Below are 23,630 nucleotides of genomic sequence, written 5' to 3'. Positions count from 1 at the left end.
CCTGAGCAGAACTGAATGTTTCAGAGGACGGCCCTGGCCTCATTTCTTCCATATCTTCTGCTATAGGGATCCTGTCCCTTATTGTTCTCTGTTCTGGGGCCTGAAACTCTTGCATCGTTTTAACTATCCATGAAAATAACTGCTTAAATTGCTCAGGGGGGCTAGGCTCTTCTACCGTTTCTGGGGTGCATGACACACACAACGGCTCAGTACAATCAATCTTTCGGTAATTGGCCATCACAAGCTGCACATACATGAATCTTCAGTTTATATTTCCTTTTTCCCTGCACAAGCTCCACAGAGGTACTGTAGACAATAGAAAAAAGGAACTAAGTAACCTATCCTAAAAGTAACCAAAAACCCCTTTTTAAGGGCTTACCTTGGGGTGGGCTCCTGGTCTATAGTGCACTTATCCAGGTAGCTGCTAGGTCCTGCAGCATCAAACACCAAGCCAATACTGAGCCTCATAAATGGGCTGCAGCTGCTCAACACAGTGCCTGCTTTTGACCTCAACCAAGTGAGCCTTTTAGCAGATTAACTACCTCACCTGTTTTCATCCTAACAGGTGAGGTAAACGAGGAATAACGCTGCCGGCCACCCGGTAGCACACTGCACATTCGCGCGTGTCTCCACGTGCGTGCGCCCGTGTCCTCATATGCGCGTGCGACTTCCAAGTGTGCACGCCCACCAGCAGTCTTGCTAAATTTCAAAGAGGCAGACTTGTCCGGCACTTGCCCTGCTAGAGCTGTACCACACAGCCAGCTCAGAGGAAAGCCATAAATACCTCCAGGTAAGCCCTCTCGTACAAAATTAAAAATAAAATAACAAACACTCACTACTCTACCTGTCCTACACACTGCTGAGACAGGAAGAAAAGACACAGAGGAAGAGGAGAAGCTGCCTTATATAGGAGCCAGGTGGGTCAAAATTCTTCCTGTCTACACTAGCTGATTAGGGATTAACCCATTGTAAGGGCTGCCATGGAGTAGGGAAAGGAAAACCAAGTTTTCTTAAAAACAGAATCCTCACACAGACACAGCAGAACAATGAATGTATACTCCTCAACTTATCTCCACTCAGTGACCATATAAGGACCAAACATTTCACTGTGCAACTTAACAAATCTGAAGAGGGATGTAATGCCAAAATTGGAGGCATCTCCTTCAGAGGGTGTATTACACACACAAAGGAGATTCTACCAGTGATGCACATTATTATGGAGATTACATTAACCCTATCACTACAAGTGCTATTATTAAACTAGCAAACCTTTAATTACATAGTAACATAGTTGATGAGGTTGAAAAAAAAGACACCAGTCCATCAAGTTCAACCTATTTGGGATCTCCTGCAATCCTGCACTTATATTTGAAATTGATCCAGAGTAAGCAACCGCCAATCTGTTTCAATTGTGAAAGTCCCCCCAGACTCAATATTGCAGTCCTATTTTTACCCTATATCCACTACTGTCCTTCATTTTAATTAATGGTCGTATCCCTGGATACACTTTTTCGCTAAAAATTTGTATACCCCATACTTAAACATATATATTGTATCTGCCATCACAACCTTCCCTGGCAATGAATTCCATATCTTGACTGCCCTTACTGTAAAGAACCCCTTCCTTTGCTGGTTGTGAAATTTCCTCTTCTCTAACCTTAGGGGGTGACCGCGTGTCCTGTGTATAGTCCTTGGGGTAAAAAGTTCCCATGAAAGTTCTCTGTATTGACCCTTAATGTATTTGTACTGTCACAAATCGGGATCTTAGCCGCACTTACCTCATCCGCCGCTGTCATATCACGGCTACCTGGGTCCCTTCTGGTCATCTGCAGCATTCCCGTTCTCCACACCTCCGTTTGTAAACAAACACATACTGTTTGTTCTGCTGCATGGGCGTGGCCATCTTGAATGCAGTCAGGTGATCATTCCAAACCAACCAGATTCAGAAGCTGTGATCACATGAACTGATCAGCCAATAGTTGTTTGGGACATCCTATTTAAACCTGCTGCTGTGATCTGTTCATTGCCAGAACAACACACTTCTCTCCAGGGGATAGTTCTTGGCTCCTGGTTCCAGTGTTCCTGTCTGCATAACTAAAGTGCAGTGCTCCTGTCAGCATTTCCAGACTGCTCATTCCCCTGCTATATTTTACATTCAGCAAGAACATGAGCAGGAAGATCATCCAGGCTGCTAGTTTCTGTTTCAGTCCTGCTCCAGCTAGGCCCAAGGATCCCGAATCGGATCCTGTGCCCTCCACAATAAGTGCTGAGAGACAAAAGCTGTGGCATTGAAAGAAAGACAATTAAGCAAATAATCTTAAGAATAAAGATCCTGTTTTATTAATTACTAGCTGAAGTACCTGCCGTTGCCTGGGTTTAAATCTTCAAGCTATTAAGTTATCAATGAGTTGGATATAACTGTCAACCTTTTCAAAATAATTAGAAGCTTAGCAGGTCTTCCAACACACCCATTAGGTGGCTGCCCAGTGTCGTTTTTGTTTTTATATTAAATGTCATTGAAATCCATCTAGTGGAAGGACCAGGACAGGCTCGCCAGGTCAAAGTTCTGCCCAGCGTACACCAACGGGAAGTTCTACCCTAATCTCCCTAAAACCTGGACAGGACTCAACTGGACCATCTCGCGTTGGTTTCATCCCAATCGGTGCAGGGGTGTCTGAATGCATAACTGGACAGACAAGCAGCCCAATGATATATATATATAAGATTTTACTGTGATAGGGCATCCTCAGAATCATTCCTCCTCTTGTCTGCCTTACTTGCATTGATCACCATTCTGCGCTCTTGTTATAATTGCCATACCTACTCCCAGTGCCCTTCTTGAGTACGGTTCCAGTAGGATTAGGATAGGGAAGAGGTATCCTAGTACATGGACAGGAGCCAATGACTGGGGAGTCACCAGACCCCATGTGGTAAATAATGCCACATAAGTACCCCTTGAGTAAAATATACACCATGGGTATATCCAAGTACTTATTTAACTAAAAATGTTAACACTAAAATCTGAACATATCTTGGAGGGGGAGGGGGGGTGGGCAGGGGATCGTGTAATTTAAGTACCGCCCTTAACTATACATTTATGCATGTTAATATGACCCAGGTGGCAAAGCCTACATTACGCAGTTTGCTGTGACTCAAGTCATGGAGGACCCCATCCTGACCACTTCACTGGAAAGTGGCAGGATGCGGGAAAACCAACCAGGTACTGCAGGAGATCTATGCAGAATTAGGGAGTCTCCCGGACAATTCGGGAGAGTGGGCAAGTATGATTAAAACATAACCTAAATTATCCACTACAAAGCATATAAGTATAATAGTCAATTTCTGTAAGCAAATCTACATGCTCCAGACTGAATTGAATATTCCCCAGAGCAGGGCCATCTTAACAACATTACGGGCCCCCGGGCAAAGCAGTGCATCGGGGGCCCTATATATAATATAATATATATATATATATAATATATAGGGGCCTCGATGCACTGCTTTTTTTAAATGTACTCGCTCAGTGACCCTTGAAGTTTTTCTTTTGCAGGATTATTTGTTCTTATTAAGAGACTTGCCTATGGGGCCCCCTTGCCCGTGGGGCCCCCAAGCACCTGCCCATAGTGCCCAATGGAAAACATGGCCCTGCCCCAGAGAATTACAAGTAACACCATAGAAATGAACTGTCAACTATAATTTTCTGCTGATGAAAACAAGTTCTGTGAATAGAGAGGGAGAGGGGGCTCTTCATATATATCTAATGCATGCTAATGTGCATTAAGGTTCTAGCATAAAATAATTGCAAATAACTTTTCTTATGGGCTAATATCTACACATTATCCTTTTTTTTTTTTTTTTTTTTTAAATCCAGTATTTTTATTGAAATTTTTTAAGATATAAACATACCAAACAACAAAAAGAAAAGAAAAACAATCGCATACATATCAGAATTAAATTACGGAATTTACAAGATTACAATAAAGCATAATAATAATAAATGTGCTATATTCATTCAGGATCATACATCGTAAATGCTTATACATAAGTATGTTACACATGCAGGGTTTATTACATGGACTCAGATACTTATTATAAGAACTGCGGGAGCCATACATTTAAGTAAATAGAGCATCTGTACTAGATGACACAGGATAAAATGGAGACTCTAACCATCTGTACCATATATTCTCAAATTTCTTCAGAGCCTGTCTGCTAGTATAAACAAATCTCTCGTGCCTTATGGTGATATTAACCAGTGCCTTCCAATTTTCCGGGCCAACCACAGCCTCGCTATACAGATACACATTATCCTTTACTTTGAGTTGACCTTTCAGTTTGCATTTCTTGCTGTTGCTTCCAATTTATGACCCTGTATCTTAAGTTTCTCTATTTCTCACTCTAAAATGATCTTGTTTTTAGATCTCTACAGATCAATATGGATCATTTATGAGTAACCACAAGAGAAATTAATTCTTAAAAGGTTGGGCCAATAAGTACATTTTATCTTTAAAAAATAAATGGCTAAATAAATATTATTATTTTTTTAGGTGACCTGGAAACAAATTCAAGACAAAATGCACATATTATACTATCCATTTTCTTGTTATTTAGTACTGATACTACCATCACCAAAAACAACCTCAGTAATATAAGACAGTACAAGTGTGGCTAAGAGCTGGCTAAATCCTATTTCCCCATACAGTCAATGTACCAGGTACCCACACTGAAGGGGATTTAGACACTTCACTGTCCGCGGACGGACCATTGCCAGCAGCCTGTCAATGGAGGTGAGTGACGTCACCTTCATTCAATAGGAGTCGCCGACCGCTGTATAGTCTATAGCGCAGCCGGTGGCTCGCGCTACAGCTGAACATAAAAAAAAAAGCAATACTTCCAAGAAAGGGCCCCTGGATGCCCGAGGCCCCTGGGCTGTAGCCCAGTTAGACCTCAGGTTAAACCGGCCCTGTTGATCCCTCAGGATAGAGTGAAGAGGTGAATGTACTTTAGGACGTATATCAGTACAGAACAAGTAATGTCTTACAGCTGATGACTGACAGATATGTGACAGTAATTTTCCTCTCCTCCACTCAGGAGGTAACAGGCAGCCTAGTCCCAAGTAACAATCAGCAGCTGCATCTAAGAGATATTGTGGTAGTCACAGTAATTCCTACTGTATAATCCTCATAATACTTATATCCTCCTCATTCATCACCTATTTTATTTTACCTGTGTTATGTTTATCGTTATATCTCATTATATCTATGTAGGTACATAACCTGCCAGTCACTGCGTCCTCTCACCCGGAAGATGTTACCCGACATCCGGTCTGTGCGTTCCACCGACTTCTTGTCTGAGCGGTCCACCCGACTTCCGACGTGTGCGGTCCACTTGACTTCCACCCTAAGTGTTCAACACGACTTCCGGTCCATGTGTTCCATCCAACTTTCGGTTCTTGCGTTCCATCCGACTTCTGGCCTGTCAGTTCCACATGACTTCCGATATGTGGAACGCATGTAGCGAAGTTCTGGTGGTACGCACAGACCGGAAGTGTACTCTCTTCTGTTGCAACTTCCGGGTGACCTTAGAGTAGGAGGAGTCAGAGAGGTGACTGCTGTGTCCGCACCAGGTAATTATGTTATTATTATTATACATTATTATACAGGGGGAGCAGACTCTGGTGTCCTGTGAGTATAATACGTGTGAGCTGACTGGGGCCCTGTTATTATAACACAGTTTGAGGTGTAATTAGTGTAATACAGTTGCAGCAGCCTCTGGTGTCCTGATATAATACATTTAGAGTAGACTTTGGTATCTTGTTATAATAATACTTGTGGAGCAGCCTCTGGTGTCCTGATATAATACATTTACAGCAGACTGGTAGAGGACTCCTTTACTTTCCATAATGAATCAGCTCCTTCATGTTCATGTAACAAAGGGCTGAGCTCACTGAGCTGAGGGTGTCAGTCAGGGCTTCTTGTTTTACTAAACAATAGACTCTCACAGAGAATGTCAGTGTGTGTGAGAATCTTCAGAGTCTAAATGATTATCCTCCAGTAAATGCCTCATCCTCCCCTGTGCTATATACATGGCCAGCAGGCTTTTCATACATAAAACATACATGTGAAGGACAGTGATAATATACCTGTGGCCTCTAGTATGACAGTTCATGCTGGGACTTTTGGTTCCAATACATTTGCGGAGTCACAAATTGTCCAAAACTGATGAAATTCACTTTTTGTTAACCGTTTTCTTGTTCTCTTTGCTGTCTATTGTCGCTTTATTATCCTATTCTCTCCTGTTTTCTTTCCTTTTCCCCCTTAACTTCATTGTTATGTTACATGGGGTGAATATGTAGATAATTTTGGTGGGTTAAAAGTTTTGGTAAAATTGCTGATTCTGTGACCACCAACACTAGGACTGTACTTAGGACTACACTTCCATGGTGGTGTCCCTTTGCACCATCTCCAATAGATTTTGTTTTGTTTCCACTTACCGGAGGTTATAAATACTGTTTGGATATATGTACTGTTCTAGTAGGTGGGTAAAGGCTTATCCATCCCGGGAAACTACTGTATTCTGAGGTGCATCATCTATAGGAGAGTAATGGAATTTTAAATCCATAACAGATAACACATTGGTAAGGGGATTATTATGGTGAAAGTTTTGGTCTAATGTGTATTTAAATTACTTTGGGATACCTAACCCAGGGAAAGAAAGATTTGAAGACTAAAATGTTATTTAAAGATTTCATACCCCACCAGGGCACTCCAGAGTGATACCAGTGTGACCTGTGTATAGTGATCAGTATACACAGGTCACCAATAATCCACTTATCAGTATACACAGGTCACCAATAATCCACTTATCAGTATACACAGGATACACAGGTCACCAATAATCCACTGAAGAGTATACACAGGTCACGAATAATACAGTGATCAGTGGATTATATGTGATCACAAATACAAATCTCTTTTATGGCAGATGTTCTTTCCTCAACCAGTCACTGTGATGTTTCTCTATCTGCTTCTATGTGTGTGTGTCTTTCTCTTCCCATCCCTCTCAGGCATGCTCAGATAAAGGTTAAGCCCCCCCAGGACCACATCTCCTATAGATAGCCCAACTCATGCTTTCCCCATGTATATGTCTGTATGTACGGGGTAATATGTTTTTCAAAGAGCTGGAGACAGAAGCTGAAAGGTCAGGTTAGAAGAGATAGAGGTGGTACTGGAGGCCAAATGAGTGATTTTGTTCACCTATAGAAGAGGTGATCATTCAGAAAAGCAGAGGGCTGGGAACAGCCTTTTTGTATCCCAACGCAATGGGAGTGGAAGGGATGATGATCAGTCATTTGACTGATGGGATAATAAATCTCACCCTGGAGATCACCTACCTGCTGACTGGAGCGGTGAGAGATTCTGTGACATCATTTATAGAAACCATTATATCAGAAACTTCCAACTTACCTCTCCTGCAGCTCCTGTAATCTTCAGCGGATCGGCTACTCTTACTCCTCTGTTATCCTCCAGCTCCCAACACAACGTCATCTTGCTGTTTGTACTAATCTGTCCAAATCAGATGATTAATCTGTGGGTGCCGGCCATAGAGAGAGGACATAAATTGGTGGCAGGAGCTGCACCCATCTCAGATAGTCACTTATTTTTTCTTTAAACTGTTACATATAGGAAAGACATTGTTTTTTAAAATTAGATTTTTTTTGCACAATTAATCCCTAAAAATAACAACTCTGAATTGGTGTTTTTTTTCATTTACTTTTTTATTGATGTATCCCTCAATACACAGGAGTACATAGTAGGGAAGAAGACATCTGATGAGCGTGTGACACTCAGTAGCCATCTCCGTGTGTCAGAAAGATTGAGCAGGACCCAGAATCCTGCCCAAGTAACAGTTCTTCCACCTCACTTACTGATACATGAGAAAAACACTGATCAGAAGATCCTGCAACTAACCAACAAGATCATTCAGCTGCTGACTGGAAAGGTGACTGCTGGGAATAGGACATTATACAGTAACACCAGGGGATGTGTCTGGGTGATGACTGTATCATTGTGTGTGTCAGGGTCCTATAAGGTGTGAGGATATCACTGTCTATTTCTCCATGCAGGACTGGGAGTATTTAGAAGGACACAGTGCTCTGTACAAGGACCTGATGATGGAGAATCACCAGACCCTCATGTCATGGGGTAAGAGTAGACTATTAATTATCATATAGGAGAAAGCAGTTTTGAGGGCCACCTAGATACACACAATAAATCGCATAAAAACAATGTATTCTGTCACAATGTGTCTCCTACAGATGGATCCAGTAACAGAAATACCCCAGAGAGATGTCTCCGTCCACTTTTTTCACAGGATTGTACAGAGGAAAATCATATTATCCCACAAGACTATCAGGTAGGTAGGGTTTAGGGTCTCACCATATACCAAAGTGAGTTTCCACTATATGATCTGTAGGGCAGCTGTGTGTGTTTTATACACTGATATTCTTCTGGTTAATTTCAAATAATTTAATCAGACATTATTAAAGTAGTATTTTATTGCTTTGTGGGTAATTTAGGGTGATAACCTGGCTGATATTAAGGCAGAAGATATAAAGGGAGAAGAAGAGACGTATGTGAGGGGTGATCAACAGGAAATCCCTACAGATATCCGCACAGGTGAGTACTACATCAATCTCTTATTCTACATCCTCCTCTGTACAAACTAATGAGGAAAAAGTATCTGCTCAGTGGGGGAGTCAGGAGCCATCAGCCCCTATTAGACTTCTGTTCTCCTCCTCACATCATATCATTGTGAGCTACCAGCCCAGAGATCTGACCAGTCTCCTCCCCCCACACTCTCTAGTGATTCCTATATATCAGTACAAGGGAAGTCACCATAGTGATTCAATAGCTGAATGAGACCCTGTGTGACATTATCCATGATCCTCTCTGTACACTAATAGTAGTAATAATATTTTTATATGCGGTTCTCTGTAATGAGTATATTGTCTTAATTTTATTTGATCCAAGCTGCATACTAGCACTACAACCACCTATGTTATTACATGTAAAATGGGTTATGGGTGTGTTATTTATCTTGAAGCTGTGAGATCACAGGTTATTTGCACCTATCCTGACACTACAGCATATTTAACAGGATATTTTTGGATCATGAGCAAAGTTATTAAGGGTTTGAAACACCATCTTACTGCCCAGAACAGGCAGAGGATATTGGTGAATTCTTCTCAATCTCCAAGTTGAGGCTTCTTGCTATCAGACTAATTTGAATCCAGAGAAACCCACACCCTGCTCAGCTACATATTCTCCCTGACCAATTGCCTTGTCATTGTCTACTGATAATATTCTTCCTCAGAGGAGGATATCTGGACTTAGTTTGGCTCACTTTCCTATCAAGAAAAACTGAACATTATATGAAGTGGGTGTTAATGCTCACAAAGCAGAAATTTCTACACTTTTAAGGGGACACATGGGATTTTTGAAGATGACATTCCCTGTTTTCATATAACAGTAGTGGTACACATTATTGCTATCCACACTGCTTGCTCACATTTTGTAAACCCATACAGATAGAACAGTATTAGGATGTTTTTGCTTGTGAGGGTATTGGATGTCTGTTTAGCTCTTTTACCGCACCAGCCGGGTGGTTTGCCTTGAGACGTCCTTATGTATCAGCCGGCACATCCGGTACTTCTGTGGGTATGACATTACATTTGCAAAGTTAAATTTAGTTTTTTTGTGAATGTACAATACTCCGATAAAAGGATATTTAGGAACAAGTACCAGTGGATTCACTGCACCAAAACCTAATGCACAACTCTATCTGAAAGCTGCTTATTGTCAGCTTATTATTATTATTATTATTATCGTTTATTTGTAAGGCGCCACATGGTTTCCGCAGCGCCGTACACAGTACAAACAGTAGACCATACAGGGCAAAACAGTACAGAACATTAAACATAAAATACCAATACTTCGTAAACTCCGGGCAGGCAAATACAGTAGAGACGGAGTGGAAGAACAGGTATGGAGACAGGAGGAAAGAGGGCCCTGCTCATACGAGCTTACATCCTAAGAGAGGGTGGACAGAATCAGGCACAGAAGGGAGCCAGTGAGGCAAAGGGGAGAACCGAAGAGATGAGAGGTTAAGTGGATGGTTGGTAGGCGAAACAGGTGAGTTTTAAGTGCCCGTTTGAAGGAGCACAGGTTGGGTGAGAGACGGATGGAGTGAGGGAGGTCATTCCAGTGAAGGGGGGCAGCGCGGGAGAAGTCTTGGATTCTAGAGTGGGAAGAGGTGATCAGAGTGGAGGAGAGTCGGCGATCATTGGCTGAGCGCAGGGAGCGGGCAGAAGTGTGAATGGAGAGGAGGTTAGAGATATAAGGGGCAGTAGAGTTTGGAGAGAGCCTTGTAAGTGGTGGTGGGGCATTTGAAAAGGATTCTATAGGGGAAGGGAAGCCAGTGTAAGGCAAGACAGCGGGGAGGCAGAGGAGGAGCGGCGTGAGAGGAAGATAAGTCTCGCAGCCGCATTGAGTATAGAGGGGGGGGGGGGGGAGCAGGGGAGGCCAGTTAGGAGGAGGTTGCAGTAGTCGAGGCGGGAGATGATGAGAGCATGGATGATAGTTTTGGTGGCATCTTGAGAGAGTAAGGGACGGATGCGGGCAATGTTACGGAGTTGGAAGCGACAGGCTTGGGCGAGGGATTGGATGTGGGGGGCAAAAGAGAGAGGAGTGAAGAGTGACTCCCAGGCAGCGGAGTTGGGTGACAGAGGAGATAGTGGAGTTGTTAACAACAATGGAGAGGTCGTGGTGGGAAGGGAATCTGGGTGGGGGAAAGACAATGAGTTCAGTTTTGGAGATGTTAATTTTAAGAAAAGCGTGAGGACATCCAGGAGGAGATGGCTGAGAGGCAGTCAGTTACACGAGAGAGGAGGGAGGAGGAAAGATTAGGAGAAGAGATGTGTAGTTGAATATCATCAGCATATAGGTGATACTGAAGACCGAATGAGGAGATGAGAGCCCCAAGGGAGGAAGTATAGAGTGAAAAGAGTAAAGGGCCAAGAACAGAGCCCTGAGGGACTCCTACAGGGAGAGAGGAGGGGGTGGAGGAAGAACCAGACGTGGATACAGAGAAGGAGCGGTTAGCAAGATATGAGGTGAACCAGGCATGGACAGGACCAGAGAGGCCAAGAGAGAAGAGTTTGCAGCAGGAGGGGATGGTCCACAGTGTCGAAGGCCGCGGAGAGGTCAAGGAGGATAAGTATAGAGAAGTGACCCTTGGATTTGGCTGAAAGGAGATCATTAGTGACTTTGGCCAGGGCTGTTTCGGTGGAGTGGACGGGGCGGTAGCCGGATTGGAGAGGGTCAAGGAGGGAGTTGTCAGAGAGGTGCCTGGTGAGGCGGCAGCAGACAATCCGCTCAAGTAATTTGGAGGCATATGGGAGAAGAGAGATAGGGCGGTAGTTTGCAATAGAGGTAGGGTCAAGATTGGGTTTCTTGAGGATAGGGGAGATAAGAGCGTGTTTGAATGAGGATGGGACAACGCCAGAGGAGAGTGAGAGGTTGAAGAGGTGTGCGAGGTTGAAGAGGTGTGCGAGGTAAGAGCAGGCAGTAGGAGAGAAAGAGCGAAGGAGGTGGGAGGGGATGGGATCAAGAGGACAGGTAGAGGGTGGAGAGGAAAGAATAAAGGAGCGAACTTCTTCACCTGATGTAGGGATGAAGGAGCACCACAGTCGGTTGATAGCGGGAGGTAAAGCGGTGAGGGTGGCGGGAGAGGGATGGGAGGAGGAGATGTTCTGTCTGATGACTTCTGATGACTTCAATTTTGGAAGAGAAAAAGGAGGTGAAGTCAGACGCAGAGGGGGACAGTGGGAGGGGGGGGAGGAGGGAGTTGAATGTGGCAAAGAGGCGGCGGGGATTGGAGGACTGAGAAGAGATAATGGACTTAAAGAAGGATTGTTTAGCAAGGGACAGGGCAGAGCAGAAAGAGGAGAGAATAAATTTGAAGTGAAGGAAGTCGGCTAGGGAACGACATTTCCTCCAGAGGCGTTCGGCTGTGCGAGAGCACTTTTGGAGGGAGCGGGTGAGTTTAGAGTGCCAGGGTTGGGGAATAAGGCGAGGACGGCGGATAGAAGAGGCCGGGGCAACGGTGTCCAGGGCAGTAGTGAGGGATTGGTTATAGAGAGAGGACGCCTGGTCAGGGCAGGCCAGAGAGGGGAGGGGTGATAGGAGAGTTTCAAGAGAGGAGGAGAAGGAGATGGGGTCGATGGCATCAAGATTGCGCCTGGTGAGGGTGGCTTTAGGCAAGGTGGGAGCAGGGGAGGAGGACAGAGTGAAGGAGAGGAGATGGTGGTCGGAGAGTGGGAAGGGAGAGTTGGAGAAGTCAGAGAGATCACAGAGGTGAGAGAAGACAAGGTCGAGGGAGTGACCAAGACAGTGGGTGGGGGAGGAGGTCCACTGAGTGAGGCCAAGGGAGGAGGAAAGGGTGAGAATTTTGATGGTGGCAGCTTATTCCCGGAATTCTGTCCTGGCTACTGGGCAATGATGTTCATTCCTCTAACAGCAAGGTGAGGACCAAGCCCGATGTCTCCCCGCTTTTTCATGGCTCACAAAGCTGTAAAGTTCACAGACCCTAAAAGTTTCAATCATCAGCATGATTCACTGATCCATGACTAGTGCAGTAGGAACTGTAAGTCCAGTACTGTTCAAAAAGAAGGCGGTGGGACATAGCCCCCTTTTATTCCTTCTCTGGTTCCCATGGTGGTATGGCTTCAGCAGGGCTGGTACTAGATAGTGCCCACCAGATGGGCACCTGATTATCTGAGGGACTGTCACCGAACGCCCTTTCACATAAGCAGCAGCAGATCCCCTGCGGTGACTCTAGTAAGTGTGAGTGTAAAAAAGAGCATATTCTCCCTGGTATTTGCGTATCTTGAGCCGCCCGCAGATTTAGCCTGTTACATTATTTGTATAGACTGGCACCAGCACAATTTGGCCATCCGCTAGTGAAGGAAGTCCCACAGCGATTGACACTGACTGTCTTGGTGTTTCTGGTCGGCTAAGTACCCCGATGAATTTAAGTACAAGTGTCTCTTTTAAAGGACCTGATGCAGAGTCTTATCTTTGTGTACAGAATCCAGCAGGTGACCTTTAAGAGCTATGTGCAATAAATCATGTAAACATATAACATAATCTACAATATGGGATGCAAAGCAGGCTAAACTTTTATTTTCAAGTAGCCACTAGCCATATTTCTTCCTAAATCTATGGATATGGAAGGCTTGGACTCTTCCTATTGATCATCTTTAACCTCCTGTAAAACCAGATGACCTCTACAAATGACTGAGCCAACAGCTTGCTTCAGGTTAGGAGATATAATAACTTGAATCATGTTATATGGAGGTTCTTCTTTTGCAACAATAGAGGAGATCAGGTTCTTGGTGAGATGGAGAAGTTCACTCAGTTTTGACAGTTCTGTCACCTTCAGCATTTCCCACCATACTATAATGCAATGAAGAGAAGTACCTAACACTGGGGGCTCCCATTTTAATTCTTTCGCTGCAGAGTTGTGACCGTTATTCTGAAACTACCAATGGACCTCTTATTTACAGCTGCTAAGAATTTCTTATCAATTTAGTTATTAACTGTTATCTTTATATATTGCCTACATATTGCTCATACAAAGTGAGAACAAGTGATCAACTACTTACAGACACAGGGAGACAACCTTCCTGAAAAGAGCCAACCATGATGTATGAGTAATCCATCTTTCCTATTGGAACAACTGGAAGTTTCCTTTCACTTCCCCTGTTCACACTTTTATATTAGGAAAAATCAGACACTTAATAACAAAGAGTTATTTGTCTACGATTGTTTCATATTTAAATCCTCTCTAGATAACATTCCCTTATTTACTAAGAACACTGGGACATGGACATTACTGCCAAGTTCTATATAGTTATCTATGCAGAGCCCTGGGTCCTCTTAGCCTGAAATGCTGTAATCTTCCCAGAAATAGTTTAGAGAGAGCCATGGCTCAGACGTGTCCTGTCATTACAGTTATACCTACTGAGGGCAAGTATCTATTGTGCTGTAGGAGATACTGTGTCACGAAATCTGGTGAATTTAGTGAGTCCTGTATACCTGCAGATGACAGATGCTCGAACTGGGGAGCGGAGTCTAACGGTAGGTGTTTTTCACCATGACCCTAGGAGAGGGCATGGGCTTAAACACACCTATTACCGCAGGACGCGGTTCCCAGAACGAGTGATGCAGGAATATAGGTGGAGCCAGATATGGAAGGAATATGATAATAACAGGTAAAGTTCACTGAAGACAATAACAATGAGGAAGTTAGTTGATACGTTGAGAAGAGCAATCCAATGGAAACAGTATCGATGAAGCAGTAGATCCGTTCAGATGGTAACTCTAATGGTAATGAAACTGCCCTGGCTAAAGTCACCAATGACCTCCTCTCTGCTAAAGCCAGGGGCCACTTCTCCCTTCTCATCCTCTTTGACCTCTCTGCAGCCTTTGACACCGTTGACCACCCCCTCCTCCTTCACACCCTCCAGTCTTTCGGCCTCTCCGGGCCCAGCCCTGTCCTGGTTCACCTCTTACCTTACTCACCGTTCCTTCTCTGTCACCACCTCTGGGTCTCTCCCCCCCCCATCCACCCTTCCAGTCGGGGTCCCTCAGGGCTCTGTTCTGGGACCCTTACTCTTCTCTCTATACACCTCCTCCCTGGGTGAACTCATCAGCTCCTTCGGCTTCAGCCACCACCTTTACGCTGACGACACTCAACTATACCTCTCCTCTACTGATCTCTCTCCCTCCCTCCTCTCTAGGGTGTCCGCCTGCCTCTCTGCCATCTCCTCCTGGATGTCCTCTCGATTCCTCAAACTTAACCTTGCCAAAACTGAGCTCATAGTTTTTCCTCCCTCTCATACCCCATCCCCTTCTGACCTCTCCATCACTGTCGACAACACCTCTATCTCCCCTGTCCCCCAACTTCGCTGCCTTGGTGTCATCCTCGACTCCTCTCTCTCCTTTGGCCCCCACATCCTCTCTATTGCTAAATCCTGCCGCTTCCAGCTGCGCAACATCGCTCGCATCCGGCCCTTCCTCTCCCAAGATGCCACCAAATGCCTTATCCACTCTCTGATCATCTCCCGCCTGGACTACTGCAACCTCCTCCTCACTGGCCTCCCCCACTCTCATCTCGATCCCCTTCGTTCCGTCCTTAACGCTGCAGCTAGGCTTATTTTCCTCTCTCGCCGCTCCTCTTTTGTCTCCCCCCTCTACCTAGCCCTTCACTGGGTCCCATTCCCCTTCAGAATCCTCTTTAAGCTCCTCACACTCACCTACAAGGCCCTCGCCAACTCCACTGCGCCCTACATCTCCACCCTCCTCTCTATTCATGCTCCATCCCGCCCTCTCCGTTCTGCCTCTGACCGTCGCCTCTCTTCCCCCCTTATAACCTCCTCCCACGCACGTATCCAAGACTTCGCCGCGCTGCCCCCCTCCACTGGAACAAGCTCCCTCCCTCCATCAGAACTTCCCCTAATCTGTCCAGTTTCAAACGGGCCCTAAAAACCCACCTTTTTCTTAAAGCCTTTCTGTCTCCCACTTAACTTCCTACCTTATCTTCTGCCTCCGTCCCCCTACTCTCCCTCTCTCCCCTGCGTCTCTCTGTCTGTCCACCCCTCCCCTTAGATTGTACGCTCCTCTGAGCAGGGCCATCTCTCCTCCTGTTTCCACCACTTCTAACTCTGCTCTCCAGCTACTTAGCCCTCCTCCTCGAGGGTCCTCCACCCCACGTCCACTCTCGCTCCCTCCTCCCCCCTGGGGGTCTCCCTGTCTTCCGCGCCCTCCTTCTTGGGCCCCGTCGTTTGCGGATCCTCCCTCCCCCTTCCCCGCCCTCTCTAGCTGTGCATTGAGCTTACTGAGTTGCTGTTTTTACTGTACTGTGCTGTCTCCCATTGTATTGTAATTTTGTTTGTCTCTGTACGGCGCTGCGGATGCCTTGTGGCGCCTTATAAATAAATATTAATAATAATAATAATAACTCGGAGCAACAACAACAGAACCACTGATACAGCGACAGTTCAATAGAAACAAATGTGATGAACAAGCTGATCCGTTTAGATGGTAACTCAGAGCAACGGCAGATGAATTACTGATACAGCGGCAGTTCAATTGAAACAAATGTGATGAAGAACAAGCTGATTCGTTACGGTAGAAGAATAGCTGGTATGTGTCACGAGCCGCGGCGGTACTCACAGCCGCAGGGGCTCGCTTCTGGCCCCCTCTGGCGTTCCGGCCGTCACCTTGACGACCGGGGTGTCACTTCCGGATCCTGGCCGGCCGTTGCCAAGGCAATGGTCAGAAGCTCTGTGCCCTGCGCTGCGTCCCGGCAACGGAGGAAGCCGGGCGCGCATGCGCAGAAGGTAAAACTTCCTGTGGCTTGATGTAACAAGCCTGTGGGCTGATTAATGCCTCATACATTAATCAGGCAGGGGGCTGTGTGTGATTCAGAGCTAGGCTCTGATTGCTGGCCCCTAGTATTTAAGGCAGTGAGGTCTGCAGCCTCACTGCCGGTTATAGCTTCTGTGCTCCAGTCTGCTGACCTGCTAGTTCCTGTATTCTGATACCACTACTGACTCCCCGTGTATGACCCTTGGCTTTGAATTGGACTTCGCTCGTATTTCCTGTGACCCTGATCTCTGGCCTGCTTACCAGTTCTGCTATTTGCCTGTGACCCCTGACCTCAGCTTGTTTACCGATACTGTTGTCTGCTGCCGGCCCTTGACCTCTGCGTGGACCTGACTCTTCTTGCCTGGGTTCTCCCCAGCCGGTACACACTTCGCGACCCTGTCAGTCTGCGGCCCAGTCTGTCCCCACCATCAGGGGCTCCAGTGAACACCTGATTGGCAGAGTAGATTCCGGGTTGTGTTGTGCCGGCTGGAGGGGTTCCTAACAGTATGGCAACGGTTCAGTAGAAACGGAAATAATAATAGAGTTAGCTGATCTGTTTAAATGATAACTCAAACAACCACAGTTGGATTGCAGCAACAGTTTAGTAGAAACAGCAATAATGAAAGGCTTGGTTGATCCATTTAAGTGGTAACACAGGTGACAGCAATTGAGTACTGATACAGCCACAGTTCAGTAAAACAGCAATAATGAAGACTTAGCTGATCCGTTTAGCTGGTAGTTCAATTCAGCAGGTGAAGGAGGTTCCTAGTGAAGTTAGGAGTTGCAAAAGTAAAACAGAGAAGTCCAATGAATGAAGCTGTAGATGAGACACTGAATGCAGTAGTGGAGACCTGATAAGGCGAGAGTTCCAATGAAGGCACCAAAGATTAAACACAGCAGATCTTGAAGCAATGATGCACAGCAACCACGGGTAAGTCACACGAGGAGAGCCCAATCCTGACAAGAGTAAGTAACTTGAAGAACAGGTTCCAGAGAGCAGGAACTGGGAGGTTTAAATAGTGCTCCAAAAGCATCAAGGAAGCTTGTCCTTTGCTCTCTAATTGTGAGTATAGGGAAACGACAGCCTTTCAGATAAAGGGCCCATCCACAACAATACCAGACAGGGCTGGCTGTTATCTTGCTTGATTTATCTTGATTGTTGACCAGAATATTGTATCCTGCACAGAGGACTCCAAACAATGATGAAAATGTCTGTGTGTAATTTGATATTCTGTGTTGCTAGAAACCTGCGTCATGCTCTAAAAATCTAATGGATAAAGTATTGACTTAAAGGGCTGTTATATAAATTATAGACAACCCAAACATCACAGGGATTACATTAGGCCCCGTCCATCATAAAGTTGCAGCTTTTGCAGATGACCTTTTCTCTATTCCTGTGCCAGACATCTCTATCCACAACCTCATGAAGAATTGTAAAAATTCACATTAAATCCAAATCTCAAGCTGTTACATTGCTCACCCAGCTCCTCATGTTTCCTAAGTGTCCTCCTCGTTTTACTCCATTTGGTCCAGGCTGTCAGGGAAATACTTGGGCACGAACATATCCCATGACCTCTCCCAACTTTATACTGTAAACCACGTACTCACACTGAGGCAAATCTTCTTACACAGGATCTGCCCACAATCGCTTGGTAGGTGGAATGTGATTAAAATGAGAGATTTTCCACAACTTCCATGTCGCACAATGTCACACCCCACTTCTGCTGCCTAATGTCACAGGAGGGACATTAACTCTTATGTTCTGGTGTGAGATTACATTGGCAGACGACAATTGTAAAAAGATAATACAAATGTTTATTATAAAGGATACATATAAAATGAAAAAATACTTGATTGTTGAGAAATGTCTCGATCTGAGGAGCCCCGTTGCTTGATCGCACTCAGTGAATTCAGGATAATTTGTTGTACACAGTTTTCTCAACATTCCAACTGAAGCTAAAACTATCTGGGTGTTGGCTGTCTAATACAACTCTGCATCCACACCCCCTCTTCTCACCCCTGAGACTAGTAAAATCAAGTTCTGTGCTCGACATATAGCTATATCTTTGTATGTATCATTGTATGTATCTTATTTACGAAACGGGGGCTTACATGGGTCAATTCTATTAACCCTTATGCTGACAGTAGACTTTCTTCCCCTTATATAAAGATCTTACTGTTGTTAACATTTATAATTGATCCCGCCTGTTTTTACTGCATTATAATGTATTTAAGATTGGAACAAATAAGAGATACCTCCTTTATTACTTACTTAAATATGATTTATACGTTGCTTAGGTTATTGTACACACATCTGGCAATCACACCTAAACAATGCTTTCAGTCACTGTGTGTCTTCTACAGATGGATCCAGTAACAGAAATACCCCAGAGAGATGTCCCCGTCCTCTTTATTCACAGGATTGTACAGAGGAAAAATACAGTATCCCACAGCAGTGTCGGGTAGATAAAATTTTTGGTCTCACAAAAATACCAAAGTGACTTTTCACTATATGATCTGTAGAACAGCTGTGTATGTCTAATACACTGATATTATTCAGTTCAATCTCAATTAATGAAATAAGACATTTTTAAGTGTAATTTTATTGTTTTTTTGTTGTTATTTAGGTTGATGTTCTGACTGATATTAAGGTAGAAAATATAAAGGGAGAAGAAGAGACATATGTGAGGGGTGATCAGCAGTGTAAGGAGGAGGAAATCCCTACAGATATCAGCACAGGTGAGTAATAAACACTTATTACAGAAAAGAGTGACACATTCTCCTTGTTCAGACACTACCACAATCTCTTGTTCTACTCCCATACAAACAGTATCTGTCCAGTGGGGGAGTCAGGATTTTTGTTGGAGTTCTCCTTGGTGCAGTGTAGGTTGTGGTGGTGATGGGGTGTTTCTGTTACCATGTGGATGTACTAATATTGGAATTTGGCTTATCTTGATGTTACCGCTGTGCAGCTCAGTCCATCTCCGGTTGGTGACTGTCAGCTCGGAGAGAGGGGAGGGAGGAGACAGAGAGCCACATGGGGGTTAAGTAAGGTGCGGGAGCCAGCAATTACAGTGGTTTATTCCGTTACATCTCCGAATTTTAATTTGAAACAATACTGAAAAAAAACAAGACACCGGCTGAAAATGTAAATGTAAATCTTCACTCTCATTTTCCATTTACATTTGAAGCTATGATCTACAATGGTCAGCTCTATATAGTTCATACATACACTGCTCTATATTCATATACTTATGTTGGTAACCAGACAGCACTCCACAAATATGAGGGACCTGTAGATCTGTACAGTAGTCACTTGGCGCTTTAGTTCAGTTTAAAAATCTTGTTCAACGTTATGAAGGGCTGTGGAATGACAATCGTTCATTGTTGCAGTGTACACACTAATACTATATCTGGCTGAACAGTTGTTTCTCGGGTGATTTGCCCGATTCTATTGATCATAGACATCATTTCCCTATAACTTGGTCTGGTAAAGAAACCCATTTTCTTTATAAACCATTTGGGGTTATTGAATACTGGGGTGTGTCTGCCTGTGTGATCCTGTGCCCCTAGATACCAGGATTTTCCTCTGGGTACCTACCCTAACATCCTGGTATCATCACATTTGTACATTTAGATTTCTAATGAAGTGTTCTTGTTTGCAAGAAGAATTTAAACAGTTGAACATCTTGAATTTACTAAATGTCTATTTAGAAACATCTATGTTATTTCCAGCAGATGGACACAAAATCCGGAATACCTCAGAGGGATATCTCCTTTTGTCTCCAGGTTATAAAATAGAAGATAAAAACATCATACAAGATTTTCCAGGAGGAAAACCCATCTCGCCAAATATACATCAATTACGTCACAGTGCACATATATCATCTGATTCCTCTAATCATGAGGCGTGTTTTCCTAATAACTCATATATTGCTACACCTAGTATAGCTAATAGAGGCCATTCAGTATTTCCATGTTCAGAGTGTGGGAAATGTTTTAAATGGAAATCACTTCTTGTTAAACATCAAAGAATTCACAGTGGTGAGAAACCTTTTCTATGTTCAGAGTGTGGGAAATGTTTTACATGGAAATCACTTCTTGTTAAACATCAAAGAAATCACAGTGGTGAGAAACCATTTCTATGTTCAGAGTGTGGGAAATGTTTTACATGGAAATCACTTCTTGTCAAACATCAAAGAATTCACAGTGGTGAGAAACCATTTTCATGTTCTGAGTGTGGGAAATGCTTTCCAGATAATACAAATCTTAATAGACACTACAAAACACACACAGGTGAGAAATCATTTCCATGTTCCGAGTGTGGGAAATACTTTCTAGATAAAACACATCTTAATATACACTACAGAACTCACACAGGTGAGAAACCATTTCCATGTTCTGAGTGTGGGAAATGTTTTACAGTTAATTCCAATCTTGTTACACATAAAAGAACTCACACAGGTGAGAAACCATTTCCATGTTCTGTGTGTGGGAAATGTTTTACAGATAAATCTTCTCTTGTTAAACATCATATAATTCACAAAAGTGAGAAATCATTTCCATGTTCTGAGTGTGGGAAATGTTTTACAGCTAAATCTACTCTTGTTAAACATCAGAGAATCCACACAGGTGAGAAAACATTGCCATGTTCTGAGTGTGAAAAATGGTTTACATGTAAATCCAGACTTGTTACACATCAGAGAAGTCACACAGGTGAGAAAACATTCCTATGTTCTGAGTGTGGCAAATGGTTTACGTCTAAATACGGTCTTGTTTCACATCAGAGAACTCATACAGGTCAGAAGCCATTTCCATGTTCTGAGTGTGGGAAATGTTTTATAGATAAATCCAAACTTCTTAGACATCAGAGAATCCACACAGGTGAGAGAACATTTCCATGTTCTGAGTGTGGGAAATGTTTTACACAGAATTCACATCTTGTTAGACATCAAAGAATTCACAGTGGTGAGAAAGCATTTTCATCTTCTGAGATGATCTCAGATAATATAGATATGAAACGAGGGTTGCAATAATGCTGTAAACATTGTAAATGAAGTGCCTTTTATTATTTTAAATGATGCAAATAGGCATGTTCCTTCCTACTCCCTTTCCCTTCTTCCCCCTCGGAAATCTATTCCCTCACATCACAACTGCGTCTCCCTCTCCAATCCATACCCCCACCACCCCCAGATCAGCCCCATCTCCAATGCTCTCCCACCTGGTTCTCCCATTCACCCCAAACCTGCCAGCTGATGGGTCCCTTCCTAGTCCTGTTTCTCATCCAATTTCAACCCGCTCTCCCTGTCACGCCCCTCACTCAATTTCATACACATCCTTGCAGGTCAGCAACCGCAAAAACCATATCCACATTTCTCCTCTCCCCTCTCTTTCTTTATCTGGAATGCCATGTCAGTCTGTAACAAATTATCTTGTATCCATGATTTCTTTATCGCTAGATCCTTCAAGCTGCTTGCCATCACTGAAACTTGACTAAGCCCCGATGACAATACCTCCCCTGCTGCTCTCTTTTGGAGGCTTGTCCTTCTCCCACACACCCAGACCTGAGAACAGGCAAGGTGGTGGCATTGGCATGCTTCGCTCCCCCTGTTGCTCTTTCCAGGTTTTTTCCCCTGAACCTTCACTCCATCATCTTTGGGGACTTTAATATTCCTATAGACAGTCCCTCAGACCCTTCCAAACTTTTCTCCATCCCCTCCTCCCTTAGTCTCTCTCAATGGACCCTCCTCTCCCTCCACCCTTGATTTGGTCTTTTCACACCTTGGTATTGTCTCCGACCTCATCAGTTCACCTTTCCCTCTCAATGAGTAGCATCTTCTCTCTTTTAACATCTTTCCATCCCTCTCACCTACCACATCCCCTAAGGCTGCGTTTGCAGGCGTAACCTTGACACCACTGATCCTACCACGTTCTACACCTCCCTTGTCTCACTCCCCATCACCATCTTTCTTGCCCTGATGAGTCTGTCTCCTTCTATAATCACACCCTTACCACTGCACTTGACTCTGTCTCCCTGGTTGTCACCATCAAGTTTCATTGGTCCCTGTCTTTACCGGGGCACTCCAAACATACCTGCTATCTTCAAAAATGCTCCCATAGTGCAGAACGGCTCTGGAGAAAGTCACGCACTCATGGTGACTTTCTTCACTTGAAGTTCATACTCGCCTCACAGTTTGGCCCTATCACTCTCTAAACAATCCTTCTTTAAGGCTCTCATTTAAGCCCAATCCACGAACTGCTGTCCAAACTCTAAAATCTATAGGTCTCTAACACTGTCTTCTCATGGTTTTCCTGTTACCTCATCAACCAATCCTTTTCAGTCTCTACACGACTCCACATCCCCTCCTCTTCCCTTACCTGTCGGAGTTTCCCAATCTTCCGTTCTTGACCTGCTGCTCTTTTTCCACTACACCTCCTCTTATGGTGTCTTAATCTACTCCTTTGGCCTCCATTACCACCTTTGTGCTGATGACACCCATATCTATTTTTTTTCATCCCCTGACCTCTCCTTTTCCCTTATGTGTCATGCCTCCTGCTGCCTCTCAGCCATCACATCTTTGATGTCCCAGCGTTTTCTTAAACTCAATATTTCCAAAACTGAACTAATCATCTTCTCCCCTTCCAGGTCTCTCCCACCTCCCCACCCTGTTAAGAATTCTACCCTCTTTTCTGTCCCTCAAGTCCGATGCCTTGGGGTCATCCTCTACTCCTCCCTCTCCTTCAAACCTCACATTCTGTCCCTCTCAAAATCCTGCTACGTCCACCTCCAGAATATATCCAAGATACGGCCCTTTCTCACCACGGAAGCAACCAAAACTCTTATTCACTCTCTTGTAATCTCTCGCCTTGACCATTGTAATCTCCTTATCTCTGGCCTAACTGACTCTCATGTTGCCCTTCTTAGGTCTGTCCTCAATGCTGCTGCCCACCTTATTTTTCTCTCCCGACACTCTGTCTGCTGTCCCCCTCCAATCACTAAATTGGCTCCCCATGCCCTACAGAATAAAATTTGAACTCCTCAGTCACCTTCAAAGCTCTCAATCAATCCTCCCCCTCATCTCTACATACAGTTCTTGCTGTCCCCTCCATTTCTCCAAAGACTTCACTCATTACCTC

The 23,630-nt window shown here is 44.3% G+C and overlaps 2 protein-coding genes across 2 annotated transcripts in view; both read left to right on the top strand.

The window, feature by feature from the left end:
* LOC142159849 (uncharacterized) overlaps positions 1–23,630 on the top strand; it is a 408,399-nt gene that overhangs the window by 58,819 nt on the left and 325,950 nt on the right. The gene's annotated exons all lie outside the window — the stretch shown is intronic.
* On the top strand, positions 7,322–21,685 carry LOC142095497 (uncharacterized). Its single transcript, XM_075178442.1, has 5 exons — positions 7,322–7,408; positions 8,374–8,415; positions 8,579–8,635; positions 19,121–19,232; positions 20,232–21,685. The coding sequence occupies exons 1-5, from the start codon at positions 7,322–7,324 to the stop codon at positions 21,527–21,529; spliced, it is 1,596 nt and encodes a 531-aa protein (XP_075034543.1). The 3' UTR covers positions 21,530–21,685.

Source organism: Mixophyes fleayi, chromosome 6, assembly GCF_038048845.1.
Source record: "Mixophyes fleayi isolate aMixFle1 chromosome 6, aMixFle1.hap1, whole genome shotgun sequence".
NCBI classification, from domain to species: domain Eukaryota; kingdom Metazoa; phylum Chordata; class Amphibia; order Anura; family Limnodynastidae; genus Mixophyes; species Mixophyes fleayi.
The sequence above is the reverse complement of the archived record's forward strand: the minus strand, read 5'-3'. Positions and strand labels throughout refer to the sequence as shown.

Coding starts and splice junctions, on each gene's coding strand:
- LOC142095497 (XM_075178442.1), top strand. CDS start 7,322: ATGGGAGTGGAAGGGATGATGATCAGTCATTTGACTGATGGGATAATA. Junction 7,409..8,373: donor CCTACCTGCTGACTGGAGCG/GTGAGAGATTCT, acceptor CTTTTTTCACAG/GATTGTACAGAGGAAAATCA. Junction 8,416..8,578: donor TTATCCCACAAGACTATCAG/GTAGGTAGGGTT, acceptor TGGGTAATTTAG/GGTGATAACCTGGCTGATAT.